The 15943-nt window shown below is 35.4% G+C and overlaps 1 protein-coding gene across 2 annotated transcripts in view; it reads right to left on the minus strand.

Annotated features, from left to right (window-relative positions):
• DIAPH3 (diaphanous related formin 3) overlaps window positions 1-15943 on the minus strand; it is a 501230-nt gene that overhangs the window by 302976 nt on the left and 182311 nt on the right. For both annotated transcript variants that reach the window (XM_084982461.1, XM_084982460.1), the window contains 4 exons: window positions 14495-14559; window positions 9115-9219; window positions 6325-6627; window positions 5505-5619 (listed from right to left, as the gene is read on the minus strand). In XM_084982461.1, the coding sequence (XP_084838587.1) occupies window positions 5505-5619; window positions 6325-6627; window positions 9115-9219; window positions 14495-14559 (588 nt within the window). The remainder of the gene's footprint in view (window positions 1-5504; window positions 5620-6324; window positions 6628-9114; window positions 9220-14494; window positions 14560-15943) is intronic.

Below are 15943 nucleotides of genomic sequence, written 5' to 3' on the forward strand. Positions count from 1 at the left end.
ACAAGCAAGACATCCCTGACCTATCTCATAATTTCCTTAAGTCTTTAGTTCTTTTTTTTTTTTAATTTTATGGCAGGATCCACAACATATGGAAGTTCCCAGGCCACAGCTGTGGTAATACCGGATCCTTTAACCCACCGCAATGGGCCAGGGATCAAACCTGGACTTCTATGGCTACCTGAGCCGCTGCAGTTGCATTCTTAACTCACTCTGCCATGGCAGAGTCTTTAGCTCTTTTGAGATTCAGCCACAGACAAGAACCGAAATAAATCCCTAGAGAAATATTTAATTATCTACTGACTTCCTCCCCAATCCCTCCAAATTAGTGTTTGTCAAATGCCTTTTAAAGAAACATTTAAGATGGTGAAGATATGCTATGTTTTTTACATTAACATGCTCCCCAAACACATATTTCTCTGTTATAAATTAATTGTTCATCTTAATGTAGGCATCTGAAGTAGTTCAGGAATTTTCACACACTTTTGTTCATACAGAGGAATAAATTGTGTTTCAAATACAAAGTAACATCCTGAACACAGCCAAGTCCCTGGATAATCCATGGTTTTTCACTTGCTACCTCAATACTTTGTCCACAGAACTATGATGTCAGAAATCTAAGCCTGATTTGTTTTTAAGTACATAATCCATTAACTGTTTCCATATGCCATAACTGTTCAGCTACAAAATTATTTATAAACCAGTTTATTGGCCCTATCTGGCAAATATGATACACCTGTTATAAAATGTGATTACTTCAGAAAGCTAACAATTGTGGAATCATATTTTCATAATAAATCAGTCTAAGTGAATTAGACTATTCATATACTGTCAGAGGTCTTTTAATCCCAATTAAATTAACAGTTTGTGAATAATGAAAGTAGTTAATATTAATTTTAGTTGATAAATCCAACACCAATAATCTCTTAGTATGCTTTAATCCACTTTCCAACAGCCTGTAAAAATTAACCAACAGATGCTTCCAGTCTGGTAAAAAATACACAGGTCATTAGCATTATTTTGATGATACCAAATGTTCAATTTATGAATATTGTGATTAAATTGCTGAGAGACATATAAACAATGCTCCTTTATGACCTTGTTAAGTCATAACAGAAGCCAAAGACAGTGAAACATGGCAGATTTTCCTAGAATCCAGATCAGCACTGGCTGTCCTACTCCGCTCCTTACACATCACCTGGGAACTTGACTGTGGTTCACAGTGGCCACAGTGGCCACATCTGCCCCCTCAACATAGTGTCCTCAATGGCAAACACAAGGCCTCGCAGACAAGAGTCCCTGGCAAATACTTACTGACTTGAACAGTGGTAGCCAAATGGGGAAAAAGAAAAAGTGGGAGAAATGGAAGAAAAAAAGAATGAAAGAAGGAAAAAAAAAAAAAAAAAAGATGATTGGGAAAAAATGCCAATATATGCCAACATGTTATTTTCAATAGAATCTAAACTATGGAAAGTTTAGATGTATCTCAATACATCTAAGCAAGGAGAAAAGCAACGAACCCAAAGTGAGACACCTAATAGGGAAATCAGGTACAAAAGAGAAAATGATACAGCTGAATCAGGAAAGAAATGTTGATTTCATAGGAAATAATTTAGAGTGGGGTTCACATATTCCTTAAGACATGACTGAAGCTGGAGATTCTCATACCAAATAAGTCAGATAAAGACAAATATCATGTGATATCACTTATATTGGAATCTAAAAAAAAATGATACATATGAACTTATTTACAAAACAGAAACAGACCCACAGATTCAAAAACAACCTTATAGTTTCCAAATGGGACAGGTGTGGAGGAAGGATGGATTGAGGGTTTGAGATTGGCATATGCACACTATTATCTATAGAATGGATGGTCAATGGGGACCTGCTCTATACCACAGAGAACTCTATTCAGTATTCTGTGATAACCTGTAAGGGAAAAGGATCTGAAAAAGAATGGATATATATATAACTGAATTACCTTGTTATACAGGTAGAAATTAATATATTGTATATCAACTATACCTATATAAAATTTTTAAAAATTTAAAAAATGACTAAAAAAATAAAAATTTAAATAGATACAAGACACCTCCCCATTACAGCAATGTTATAAAGGTCACAGGGAGATCAGTTTAAAAAGCAAAATAAGTAAAATCTAACTGGAAAAAATATATATAAAAAAAGGGCAACATGAGTTGAGGAAATGCCCAATTCTTTTCCCAAGAACATCTTGTTACATCCATGAGTGGGTGGAACAGGGTGGTTTTGCAGAACTATTTTACAATCAGCAGAGCAGAAGAAAAACCTCAACAGAAATGTGGTAAAGATTAAACAAAGTCTCATTAAAGAAGACCGTCTCAAGGCTGATAGGTTCTCAAATAGGGATTATTAGTTCCTCTTACTTTTCTGACTCTCAGGCTATGAGATCTCTGAAACCCAATCATCTTAACTTAAATGCCTCATAAACCTAAGCAGTGTAAGATTAAAAAGCCACATTTAGTGACAAAAAGTAAAGAACATGAGAGAAAATCTTTAGGTTTATTTTAAATGACTGGATTTCGTGGATTTTGCTCCTTCTCCCCATCCCCCACCCTGCCCTTTCTACCAATTTCAAATGCTTATTAGGAAGCACAGAGATTGACATCAACCATTTATAATGCCTGGAATGGAACATTTACCTTTGTAATCAGAGAAAGAGCCTGGTTCTCAGTTCAAAGAAGGACAACAATAAAAAATAACAATAATTAAAAAAAAAAAAAAGATACACCATTTCTCCAAAAACCCTCAATTCTTTGGTAATCTGAATCCTTTGTTCTTCCCTGCCAAATCATGATGCAAGCCAAGAGGACAATCAACCAGCAGCCCTAGCCTCTATCTCTCCTGCCTGCAAGATTGCAGAGCAACTCTATTTCCACCTGGCACCCAACAGTGAATAATAGGTTTAATTTTGAATTCTGCAGAAATGACAAAATTGATTCAAAGTAACCTTTGGCGTCACAGGGAACAGGCAAATATTAGCAGTCCTATCATGAATAAAGAGACAAGGAGCAAGCTATACACCAGCCCTTCTTCTTGCCTAAGTTTTCCAGGCACCTTTTTCTTGCCTTCCTTTCTGATATTTCCTATAAAATATCTACACAAAGTCCTGTCTTTCTGAAAGCAGCAATGGATGGCTTTTTCTAATAAAATACTACTAATGCTGAAAAGCATACTTAAGCTTTCTCGAATAATGCTTTCTAGGAATTATTCCTTAAAATCCAGACCAAAAAAAAGTCACCTTCACAGCTCACCTCCCATTGCATTGTGAAATACTGGCCTTGCCCAGTGTAACAACCCACAGCTTCCCCATCTTCCTGTTGATCATGGAAATATCATCTAATGTCACAGGAAAAAAAAGAGGCAATATTTGGGAGTTCCCTTCGTGGCTCAGCAGTTAACAAACCCAACTAGGATCCACGAGGATGTGGGTTTGATCCTTGACCTCGCTCAGTGTTCTAAGGATCTGGAGTTGCCGTGAGCTGTGGTGCAGGTCACAGGCACGGCTTGAATCCCAAGTTGCTGTGGCTGTGGTTGTAGGCTGGTAGCTGTAGCTCTGATTCAGCCCCTAGCCTGGGAACCTCCATATGCCATGGGTGTGGCCCTAAAAACAAACAAAGGAAAAAAAAAAAAAAAAAGAGGCAATATTTGAGCTGAGAGAAAAGAAGTTGTAGGCCTCTGTCAGCCTCTCAGTCTAACCAAAGAGAGACCAGAGGACAGCAGGAACTCATACACAGAGGCAGCGAGGCACTGAAACATGGAATATTCAGAAAAGGATCATCATTTCCTCACCTTAACCTTTAAAATTAGTATTAGATTGAGCAAATACATCAATTTTTTTTTTCAACCTTAAATCACAAGGCTAAAGTTAGATGACTTAAAAAAATTTTTAAAGGTCCAATTATTTCATTTAGGGCTAACACTACAGCTAAATTAAAGACAGGCTAACAAGTTTCCCTTTTGAGCCTCATTAATTAAGAAAGTAATCAGAGTAAAGAGGGGAAAAAAAGAGAGAGAAGCTGGAAGGCAGTATTACTTAAATAGCTTTTAGGTACCCCCATTTCCACCTACTAGAAAAGCAAAGGGAAAACTAATCAATTCCAGATTACAAAATCTGAATTTCTGAAGTGTTTTACATGTAAATACACATTTTAACTGCCATACATTTTCCTTGATTGCCTGAAGAGTGCACTAATCTTATTCAAAATTTTGATTCTCCATAATCAAAAGGTAAAAATTAAGATCCGCTTTACTTCACAAGTTTTCCTAGGGCAGGCTTGTTGAGAAAATGCCCCTGGTTTTCAAAGATCAAATATATCATTTTACTATTTTGGTCAACCAATGCTGCACAAAAAATGTGTGATTAAGGCTTTGGACTTGCCGAAAATTCTAGAAAGCTACCTTAATTGACAATTACCTTTTAGAATTTCTAACATACAATTACATATTTTAGAAAGCATTTCAAAGGAATGCAAATCATTTTTTTTGGTATCTGCCAACATCCCTCGGTTGCTGTGATGATCAAGTTAAATCAGGTACATAAAGCATCTAGCATGATGCCTAGTACACAGTGGGCACTTTAAGAAGTCAATTCTTCTGTCCACACCAAGCCTTCCCATCTCCATCCAGTACAATCTCTCCCCACGAGCTGTCTCTGTGTTTGATAAGCCCAGGGATGTAAGTGGCTTAAGTCTATGGTAAAAATGGTAACTATCTCAAAATTAAAAGGAAATGATAAGTGTTTTGAAGTACAGACCTAAAATATAAGTGTTGCTTAAAAATGAACTGAGCAGTACATGCTGATATCAGCCTTGAAACATAAGTGGTAGTCCCATGACATTGGATCAAATTGCAGATAAGGGTAATTTTAAAAATCAAATTTCAGACAAGAGTAATTCCTAAATATAATTATTTAAAAAAGAAAAATCTCATTGCACAGGTGAAAGCTATCTGTAATAGCTGTGGAAAATGGATTCCACTGCTTTTAATGAAAGGACCATACAATCTACTCATAGACTCTATTTCCCACTATGTTTCAAGATACCCTATAAATTTGATATTTCTATCCCATGTGAGTCATAATAACTATGTGATAGTCACTGTAACATTAAAGAGTGGGAAAGTTCTGACTAGAAGAAGGCTCACATTTTGTTTCTGGTTTTCTGTTTCTCATTGACTAAAGGGAACTCTCAAACCAAAATTTTCTCTGAAAATATCCAAGGTATTATACAGAAAAAAAAATTTTAAGCTGTATGTTAATCATTTGCACTTTTAAAAGGACCCATTTGATATTCTACGTAACAAAATTAACTTTTGTAATATTTCACTGGATTACTCATTTGTCCATTAGTAAAGTAAAAAATATATATATATAGGACACAAATAATACTTTCTAGAGTTAAGCATATAAAAAGTTACAATATTAAAGTACTAAAAGTTACAAATAATCAAGGTATTAAACTTACCTTTGGGTTGACAACAAAATATATTCTCAAGTTTACAAAGCAAATCCACATTTTCATACTTATTTTCATTTGCTTTTACCCAGAAACAGTCTTCAGTCATTTCCTGAGGTCTGATCTGCAGTCAGAGAGAAGACTGATTCATAAACAGGTGGGTGTTTCACCTGCCCCCAGCCCAATCACCATGGACACACTCAGAGCTGCCAGTAGGTATTTATTAAATCATTTCTATAAGATTTTTTTTTCCAAAGTATGTTCAATGAAATATAAGTTCTTCAGGAAGCTTTGGTTTTATGAGAGGGAAAAAAAGGTTCCACTCTCAAATAGTTGGGGGTTTGAAGCTGAATGAAATAGTTTCTTTTTCAATTGTACTTCTCCTAGTCTTCAGTTAACACTCAAGTTTACGTGACCATGAAACTATCTTTCCACAGATTCAAAATTCCTGTGTCCCAGCTATATATCCACTTCTGATACCTAGTAATATTTTCCCAATAACTAAAAGCATAAAAAACTTCCTAAGAATACTACCTTTTTTGTACCTTTGAAAAACACTTCATAATATGGAGTTTACCATCATGCAGTTAATTACCAATTTAATTACAAATCAAGTCCCAGTGTAACAACTAACACTGACTCCCACCCAATTTATAAACCAGAAAGATTTAGTCAATAGCAAAGGGCTTTGACTTCAACACTTTTATTTAAAATAATGCCTACTTAGTGTCATTTAGAGTAAGGTTCCCTTTGGGAATTACATACATGTAAATACAAATTAAAGTTTTAATCTAGGTAACAGAATTATTTCTTTGTTTATTCCTTTTACCTTTAACCAATTCAATCTTCTCATGCTGGTTTCCGGTTTAAATTCCTTCTTTGGTTTTAACCCAAAAGGCAGGGTTGGTGGGGGAGGAGAGGTTCGTCCACTGAGAAGTCCTAGGGGAGGTGGTGGGGGCACAGGACCCCCACCAAATGGCAAGGGCATTCCTGGAAGTGGAGGGGGTGGAGGTGGGGGTGGAGGTGGCACCCCTCCGCAAGAGGACAGTGCAGGAGGAGGAGGGAGTGCTGAGTGGCTGCTTCCATCTTCTTTTGAAGGAAGTAAAGGGGTACCAGGTGGCAAGGCACCAAACTGGTGGGAAAAAGAAAAATAAGGAATGTAACAAAGAACCCTCTGCGAAACATGTTAGGGTACACTTTTCTCAAAATAAGGTATCATTTTAAACCCAAAACAACTAAATTTCCGTGATGTCATGTGGTTTAACCTAAAAACAAAATTCCAAAGATTCTTTTCCCCAATTTAAGAATATTATTAAAGATTTTGTTTCCATAAAAATGTAATTGTCAGAAATATTACTCCCCATTTTGAGGTAGTATGGCCATCCAGGTGGAGACGTCCAGGAGGGAAATGCTGATAAGGGTCTAGAAGATCTTAAAGTCAATAGTCTCTATGAGACAGTTGAAGAAGCCATGGGTGCAGCTAAATTCCCCCAGAGTATGTAGAATGAGGAAAGGTTTACATATACAATTCTACAGGACACCTGCATTTAAGTGCCAAGTAAAATAAATAAATAAATAAATACCATCAAGAAAAAAGGATGTTAATAATATTGCCACATCACACCTTTGCCCTTGGGGGGAAAAAACAATCTAAGATTTTTTAATAGGACCTGCAAGAACATGTCAGGGTCTGGTCCCTGTAACCTGGTCATTCAATTGACTTTCATACAGTTCCATGTATACGGCAACCTTATACCAATTTTACCTCTTTGTACTTTCTGCTCCCTCTGCCTTCACCTGGCCCTACCCCCTTCATCTACTGGCCATCTCCTACCGGCCCTTCCTGTCTTAGCTAACTTGCGCCTTCCTCTGCAAAGCCTTAGCCAACCACTCATTTTGTCTATCTCCCTGATAGCTCTTATTGACCCCTACATAATTATTTAAGGAATCATTAGCATTTGTCTGTTAGGTAAATTATAAATTCCATGAGGGAAATGACTATGTCCAAATAACTCACTCCTTTTTCCCTAGCATTTAAAGCAGTGACTGGCAAATTACAGTCATTGAAGAAACATGTGTAGGAAAAAGGAATTAAAGACAAGAAAAAGGCAAGCACACAGTCATGAATCACAAGTCACAGAGAGTGACCAAAAATGGGAAAAAAAAATTGTTCAACGGAATCTAATATCACAGAGGCGAGGTACTGTTAGGAGAAAAAAAACAGCCAAATGTGTCCACTGGGCATGTCTGTCCCTATGTTTCCATGGAATAGTAACATAGTTGTGACTTGTGTTAATAAAAATCTTTTTGTTACATGATTATTTTTCTGAAATTACTAACTTCAGCTCTGAGTTATATGTATGTATTAATAAATCATTTAAAAGTTTTATTACACAATTATGGGAAATAGATTATGTATAAAGGCTTGAAATGGACATCTGAGATCAGCATATGTAGCCACAACATATCCAATGATATCAAGTTTTCCATAAACTGAAATTTTTTGGAGTAGATATTAAGCAATCTTTGAATTAGGAAACATTAAAAACAGAAGAAAGTCTACATTTATTATTAGCCCAGATCAGGAAAAACTTGCCATAAATATTCCAGTCATTGTCTACAATTCAATCTGAAGTATAAAAAACACAAAGAAATTGAGAGACAAGGAGCCATGTAAGAAAGATGAAAATTTTCAATACATTATGATACTTTCTCTTGCAGCATTAAGAAAGATGATCATTGAGAATTTTCTTATAGATAGAGTCTAATTTTTTTTTTCTAATATTGAACACCAGCAGACAGCTTTTAGGGTATCTTTAGACAGTCTCTGCAACAAAACTAGACACTAAATATTTAAAAGAAAACAAAACTGCAAATAATATAGGAAAAAGTATACTTAAGACTATTTCAACATAACCATAAATTAGGATGAAAGGAACATAGCAAAACTATGCTTATGCTCTGTAAAATGCTCATCCTATCTGTAAATCTACATGAAGAAATTTAGCTACGAATATACTACTTCCTTACTTCCGTCCATTGAAAATATGCAGATGATGTATTTCTTGCTACCTGTTTTATGTGTAGAGAGTATATGTGAGCTATCTGCTTCATAATCCAGATTTTCTTTTTGTCATGTTTTAAATCTGTTTACTTTTAGAAATTGAAAAATTATCAGAAAATGTTCTCATTCAGCTAGAGGTTATCTTTCACTGCAAGGTTCCCATAGGCTGAAGATTTTGAAAAATAAACAGCTTGAGAAATAATTTTCTGTGCGGGATAAAGATCAGTGGTGAATGAAAAATCTGAGAATGAAAGACTTTCTTACCCTTAATGCTTAATTACCCAGAGAACAGTGACATCAGGAACAAAACTCAGATGAAACATGAGGAAGCAGATTAGCAAAAGTTTAGACACTCTTAAAAACGTAAATGGAAAAAAGGGGGAAAAATAATTTTTTAAAATAAACACAGCAGAATGGAAATACATGTAAACAATAATACGAAAACATACAAGGGAAATTAAAGTTTAGACATTTGGATGCTAAGATATAACATGACCTTTGTTCCCCTGGTGAGCTTTCAATACCCAAACTCACTCCAGGTAGATGGTATTTTACCTGCGCTTTAAAAGCTTGTAACTCTGCTTGAAGCTCGTTAATCTTTGCCTCTTTTTTCTGCAACTGAGCCTGAGTTTCTTGGTGGTCCGTAAACTCTTTTTCAAACTGAAAAGGCAAAAAAAAAAAAAAAAAAAAAAAAAGCTCTGAGAAAGAAAGATGGAAATAAAAAGCTCTATTGTTCATATAGAAATAGGACTCTAATGATCTGTTGGTAAAACATAAACTTTTATGAAAGGAGTGGTAGGTTTTTGCTAAGTCACCCACAGCTTTTCTATAGGTCCTTCCAGGTCCCAACAAAATCATTTCATTTGCAAAGGAGACAAAGTCAGAAATGGAGTCTGTGACCTTCTCCTCTCAGCAGAACATACTGAGCCCATAGTTATCTGGAACCCTGGCATTTTTCTTAAAAGTTCCTAAATATCACTGCAATTTCATGAAAGATAATAGAGAGCAAAGCACTGTACTGAATTACCTGTCCCCTACCTGCAAAAACTTATACTTGAAACTTGTCTGAATTTATCAGTGTGACTTTAAAAAGTGCCATTTTGATATTTTGTTTGTTAACAAATAACTCTGTAAATGCATTGATTACTTTTTCTTACAACAACATTATGAGGAGTTCCCGTCGTGGCGCAGTGGTTAACGAATTCGACTAGGAACCATGAGTTGCGGGTTCGGTCCCTGCCCTCGCTCAGTGGGTTAACGATCCGGCATTGCCGTGAGCTGTGGTGTAGGTTGCAGACGCGGCTCGGATCCCGCGTTGCTGTGGCTCTGGCATAGGCCGGTGGCTACAGCTCAGATTCGACCCCTAGCCTGGGAACCTCCATATGCCGTGGGAGCGGCCCAAGAAATAGCAAAAAAAATAAATAAATAAAAGACAAAAAAAAAAATTATGAGATTTAAGGACCCTGATATAGGCTCTAACCTTCAACAAAGTTCTAACCTCCTTTACTCTTTAAGAGAATAAAGTCAGTCTTACATATAATCTTTGGGAGATTAATGATAGGTTAATCTTTTAAAGTCCCTAGTGCAACACGGTGGGAGGAAGGCAAACAGTAAAATTTAGTGAATCCAATGAGTTTTTTAATTGATAGAGTCACTCATCACAAGTCACAATCCTGCATTCAAATAGCTTCACCTTGCCATCATCAATATTGAAAACCTCTACTAGCAGAGGTGAACTTAGAGTACTGTCTTATAATTAAGAACAAGTATTTGATTCCCTTTTTGAAAAATGAAAAATAATCATTTTTAAAAATGCAAGTACTTCACAAATGTAGCCTTTGAGTCTTTAAATAGTCAAACAAGAACTGGGATTAGGGTTAGGGTCTCCATACACTGATGATTTCCAAATCTTTATCATAAGCTCAGCCTCATATGTGAATTCCAGACTGCAACTCATTCTATAAACATATTTCTGACTTAATGAACATTTTTCAAGACTAAGAAAGCATTCTAGTATTTTCAAAGCCAATATTTTATTTTATTAGCACTTTTTTTTTTTAATATCACTTTAAAAGATAGCTCAGATAACAACAACTCCTTTGCCTCTTAAACTTTTTTAGTGGCTTCAAGCCACACTCATTAACCGAAGAACCCCCTGCTATCTGGTCTCATACCACTTCTTTCCCTTTATTCAGTAAATATCTATAGCACACTTATTACAAGTCTCTCAGAGTGGCAGGGACTAGGGAAAGAGAGTTTAAAAGAATATGATCACTGCATTTAGTAAGCTTAGTGTATGGTGGCAAAGTCAAAGCAAACTAACTACCCACAATCTATGAAATCTACCTGCAATCAAAAGTGAAAGGACTGGAGACATGTGAATCATTCCTGGAGGAATGATGCTTCACCTCAGGTTTGAAGAACTTAGTGAGCTGAGAAGTGTAGCCTGCATTTCAAACAGAGTGACTAGCACAGTATGCACATGAATGACAAGCCAGCCCTTGTAAGGGGCACAAAGGGAACTAGGATAACAAATGGCAGAGGATAAATCTAGAGACACATACACAGGACTGAAACTACTGAATGAAATCTTGCACCTGGCCAAAAAGCTATTTTCTTTTTCCTAAAAACTGTAGTGAGCTATTAAGAGTATTTATAATAAGAAAATAACATGATGAAATTTGCACTTTGGAAAACCTAACCAGCAGCGGTGTGGACAAGGGACTGAAAAATAAATATTAGAGGCACAGATATAAGTTTAGAGCCACTGCAGTTATCCAAGAGAAAACTGAAGCCCTGCCTGAATGAAAGTAGAAAACAGGATAAGAAACACACACACACACACACACACACACACACACACATTGTCAAACAGAATCCAAAAAATTAGTGTCTGACTGGATGAAGGAAATGAGTGAAAAGAATAGATCTAAAATGAATTTTCTGTTCTGTTGCTTTGCAAGCGGGCAACACAGTATTAGATTAGAGAGAATGGCATTTTTAGGGATAAGAAGGATGAATTCAGTTTTGAGTATGTTAAACTTGAGATACTTACAGCAAATTCATTTATAGATGCCTCATCCTTGGACATCTCAGCTTGTTGTCTCACACTGATCCATCAGGGCTCACATTAGCTACTACCTCTTTGGGAGTCTTCCCGGGCCCCCAAGATCCTGTGTATGGGCTTACACACCACATATGGTTTTCCTACCACAGTAGTTATCACACTATAATATAAAATCACACACCTTAATAACACCCACCAACCTGGAAGGTCTTTTATAGTGAGAACCTTGTCTATTTTATTCATCACCTTTCCAAAGCTTAATACTTGTAATTAACCTGCATACGCACTTGTTGAGTGAAGTGATAAGCTAATTCCTGTCAAACCTTCCTCTATATGTTGAATAACCACATCAATATCAAATAATAAATTTCCTGAGTCTCCCAGCCTCGAAAATCTGTGAGAAGTCATTTTCCCCAGTCTCCTTTCTGACTGCTTGGTCAGTGTTAACTGCCATTCAGCAAGAAATAAAAAACTAAGTTCTTATGAGAGTAAAAATGAAGATGTCTTTTTCACAATATGGATATGTACACTATACCATCTTACAGACCTTAGAATAAGATTTAGGAAGAAAAAGAACTATTCATAGGAACAAAACTAAAACTATCAAAACAACCAGAGTCATAATTAGTACATTTGAAGAAAACTTATTAACTTGAGCATACTGAAAGGACCTGTATTATTTACCAAAGAGATAAATTTCTACATCCTCCCCTATAAAATGATCAGATGAAATATAAACTTTGCTTTAGCATTTTTATAATATCTACAGTCAAATCACAGTAGCCTTAGGGATAAAATGAATCCCCATTAAAGACGTACTTTATAAAAACTGCTATGATGGCCTTCTTCTCCAAAAAGAGTTAGTAGGGCAATATTACGCTTACAAAATTACACGCAAAAATGTCAAGTAACACAGTTAAGGTTGAGGCTCTGCTTAATTTCATTCCCTAGGGTAAATGTATTAGTGCATCTGTACAAGAAGGTTGATAACTCAATATTCTCTATGTACTTTCTGACATTTCTGGTCTTCATTTTTCAAATTTATGCACCAAAATAAAAAATGTGTCTAGCAACCATGATAGCTTCCTGCCTAAAGCAAAGTATTTACATGTGTCCTTATAAAGCTATCAGAAAAAATTCTTGCTGATATATACAAAATGGTATGGCAATAGAAATCTTTTATGGAGCAAACAATATTTTCTGAGTATACCTAAGACATAACTGCAGACTAAAAGGAGACAACTAACCTTGAACAAGGTCTTCCTTCTATTTACAAGTAAAACTTACAATTTTAAAACAATGTGTTGAGGAAGTTACCAGGTTTAACACCACTCATATACGAATACTGTATATCAAAAAATGACTATAAAAGCAAAAACTACTTAGGATGCATTCAAATCAAGTTCTTGAAAGTTTGGTACTAATTCCCCACAATGAGACAAAGAACTTAGCCTGGTTACAAAGTCAGTGGGATGGGAGTTAACCCTATGATATAAACATCTATCAACTGGAACACTTATGACACTTAATACAAATGGTCTATTAATTTGTTTCCCCCACTACACTAAGTCATCTGGGAGCAATGATGATATCATATCCATAGCTGATATCATTATCCAAGGCCCTGAGAGATAACTTCCCACTAAGAAACCTAAGACTCCTTAGGACACTTATCAAAGTTTTTTATAAGTTGCTAATAACTTAGGAAAGAGTCTATCATTTGCAAGTTATATTTTACCTTAAAAGTTTATAAAAGAGTTCCTATGTGGCTGAATAGGTTAAGGATCCAGTGTTTTCACTGCTGCGGCTTGGGTGGCTGCGGCTTGGGTTCCCAGGTGGTTCAATCCCTGGCTCCTGGGAACTTCCACATGCCGTTGGCTCAGCCAAAAAGGAAAAAATTCACAAAAAATATGCAATTATCTCAGACACATTTAGGGCCTGACACATCAAAAACACAGAGTCTCTGGCGTGGTGCCTAAAATAGAGTAAATGTTCCTTTAGGACACATTCACTGAGGTGGTGGTAGCAATAATTACCACAATTCCTCCAACGTGAACCACGACTAAGAACTCAAGTCAGAGTGAATAGTTAAAATGTGAAGACTCCAACAACAAAAAATAACAAAATTTAAAAATAAAATGTAATAAACAGAGAACAAGTCTAACATATACATGCTAGGCAGAGATAAAAACATAAAACACTACCTCAAAGAAAAGGGAGGAATGGCTGGATTGCCAGCAATACTACTGGACTGAAATAAATGAAACTAACATCCAATACTTTTGATCTACGAAAATGACAATTCTATATGATTTCACTTGGTCTAATGAAATAACTTTAATCGAAACAAAAAGGAAGTTAAAATTTCTCTTCAAATTTTTAGATATAATTTCAATCTTAAAGACCTAAATTATGTCTTCAGAAATACTCCAGTCTTAAAATTTTGACTCTATACATTGTTATCACTTATTTGTACACTTATTCAAAAATCATTTTAGTTCTCAGGCCAGGGAGTATTCTGGATGCCAGGATAGTGAATAAAGCAAACAAAAATCTCTCATAAAGTTTACTCCAGAGGGAGAAAGAGACAAAACACCCCTGATACATAAATGATGGAACATGTCAGGTAGTGATAAATACAACAATAGAAAAACAAACAAGAAGAGAAGCACAGGGAGGGTCGGAGTTGGGAGTGCAGAGTTTTAAATGTTTAAATATAATGGTCCAGGAAGTCCTCCTCTGAGGAAAGCATTTGTGCAAATACCTGAAGGAGGAAAGGAAGTGGGAAAAACATGCAGAGTTCCTAAGGCAGGAGCATAGCTACAAGTGCCCCCACAAAGTCTTACAAAGTTAGTCCAAGTTACTTACTTTCTCGTGAAGTTCTGATGCTTTCTCTTCAAACTCTTCTAGTTTTGCTTGATCTATGCAAATATCTAAAATTGCAATGACAAAATTTTTCTTAAATTCATTATTACTTTAAAAGCTTAGAAAGGAAAATATTCATAGGAAAGAATGAGAAATAGTGTCAGTAATAAAATAAACAAGATGAAAACATATAATACTACAATGTTGGAATGGAGAATGATTTTCTAAGCAATGATACCAGGCCATAAAATATAACAAGAAAGATAAACTCAGCTACAACTTTAAACTTGTTTTAGGCAAAAGGAGGACAGAGTTCAAGTATAACATATAATACCCAGAGCTTTTTATGACCAATCCATAAATATTTTGAAGGAAGATGAGATGATGATATCCAACACTAATTAGGGGGCAATAGTAACGAGAGAATATCAGGAGTAAAATAACAAAAAATTGCTAAATCATAAAAACAGATATTTGACTTTGCCTAGCAATATAAAAATATAAAAACTTCAATGAGAAATAAGCAAAGATTAAATGATCCACAATGCCAAGGGCTGGAGACAGCAATGGGAAACTAACTCTTGTACAAAATAGTGGAAGTATATTTAAGGAACTGTGCTAATAAGAAACTAGGCAGTATGTACTAAAAGTTAAAATATGCATTTACTTTCACTCAGCAATTCTATATCTAAGAAACTTTGCCTTTAAGCAAGAATATTCATAAAAATATCATTTATGTTAGCAAAAAAACTAGAATATAAATTCACATTAATAATGGATTAATAAGCTGATATGTATACACATGATAGGATACTATGCAAAAGTGATCCACATGGATTTCCCACAATGCACTCTACCCCTTCTTTCTCTTTTTAATGAAGGTAATAAGAAGCATGGTTTAAAAAAATAAAAATACTACAGAGAGCTTAGAATGAGAAGCAACAGCCAACCAAATAAATGGGTCCAAAACTCAGTCCCATCTCCTAAATGCAACCTCCTACAACTCTTTCTGTATGAGATTTTTCTGTTGGTTAGCTTCTTAATTCTACATAAAGTGTATATACCTTTATTTCTAGCTTTAACTATTTAGAACATTATAGATAACTTCCTACTATGAAATATGAAACAATGCCTGATCCCAATTTTTTATTCTTTTACTTTCTACATTGGCTGGCTCTGTAGCACCAAATTAATACTTAAATCTCTAATTCCTGTTGCACAAACAGCATCTCTTGATTCCTATTTTAATATATGAAGTTATCTGTATCCTATACTTTCCCACATCTCTCCCCCCTTGTCTTTTCTTACCTATGCACATAAACTCAGGACACTCTCTTCTGTATTTAAGCCTTCTGCAATTGTATCTATAAATTTATTCTGAACATTTTAATCAATAAATACAATGAACTTATTATAACTATATAAATATGTTTCATTCAGCCAAGCAGTATT

The sequence above is a fragment of the Sus scrofa genome, chromosome 11, assembly GCF_054392235.1.
Source record: "Sus scrofa isolate SSC_HxYL_T2T_F1_AM1 chromosome 11, Sscrofa_HxYL_maternal_Yorkshire_Landrace_v2.0, whole genome shotgun sequence".
Lineage (NCBI taxonomy): Eukaryota > Metazoa > Chordata > Mammalia > Artiodactyla > Suidae > Sus > Sus scrofa.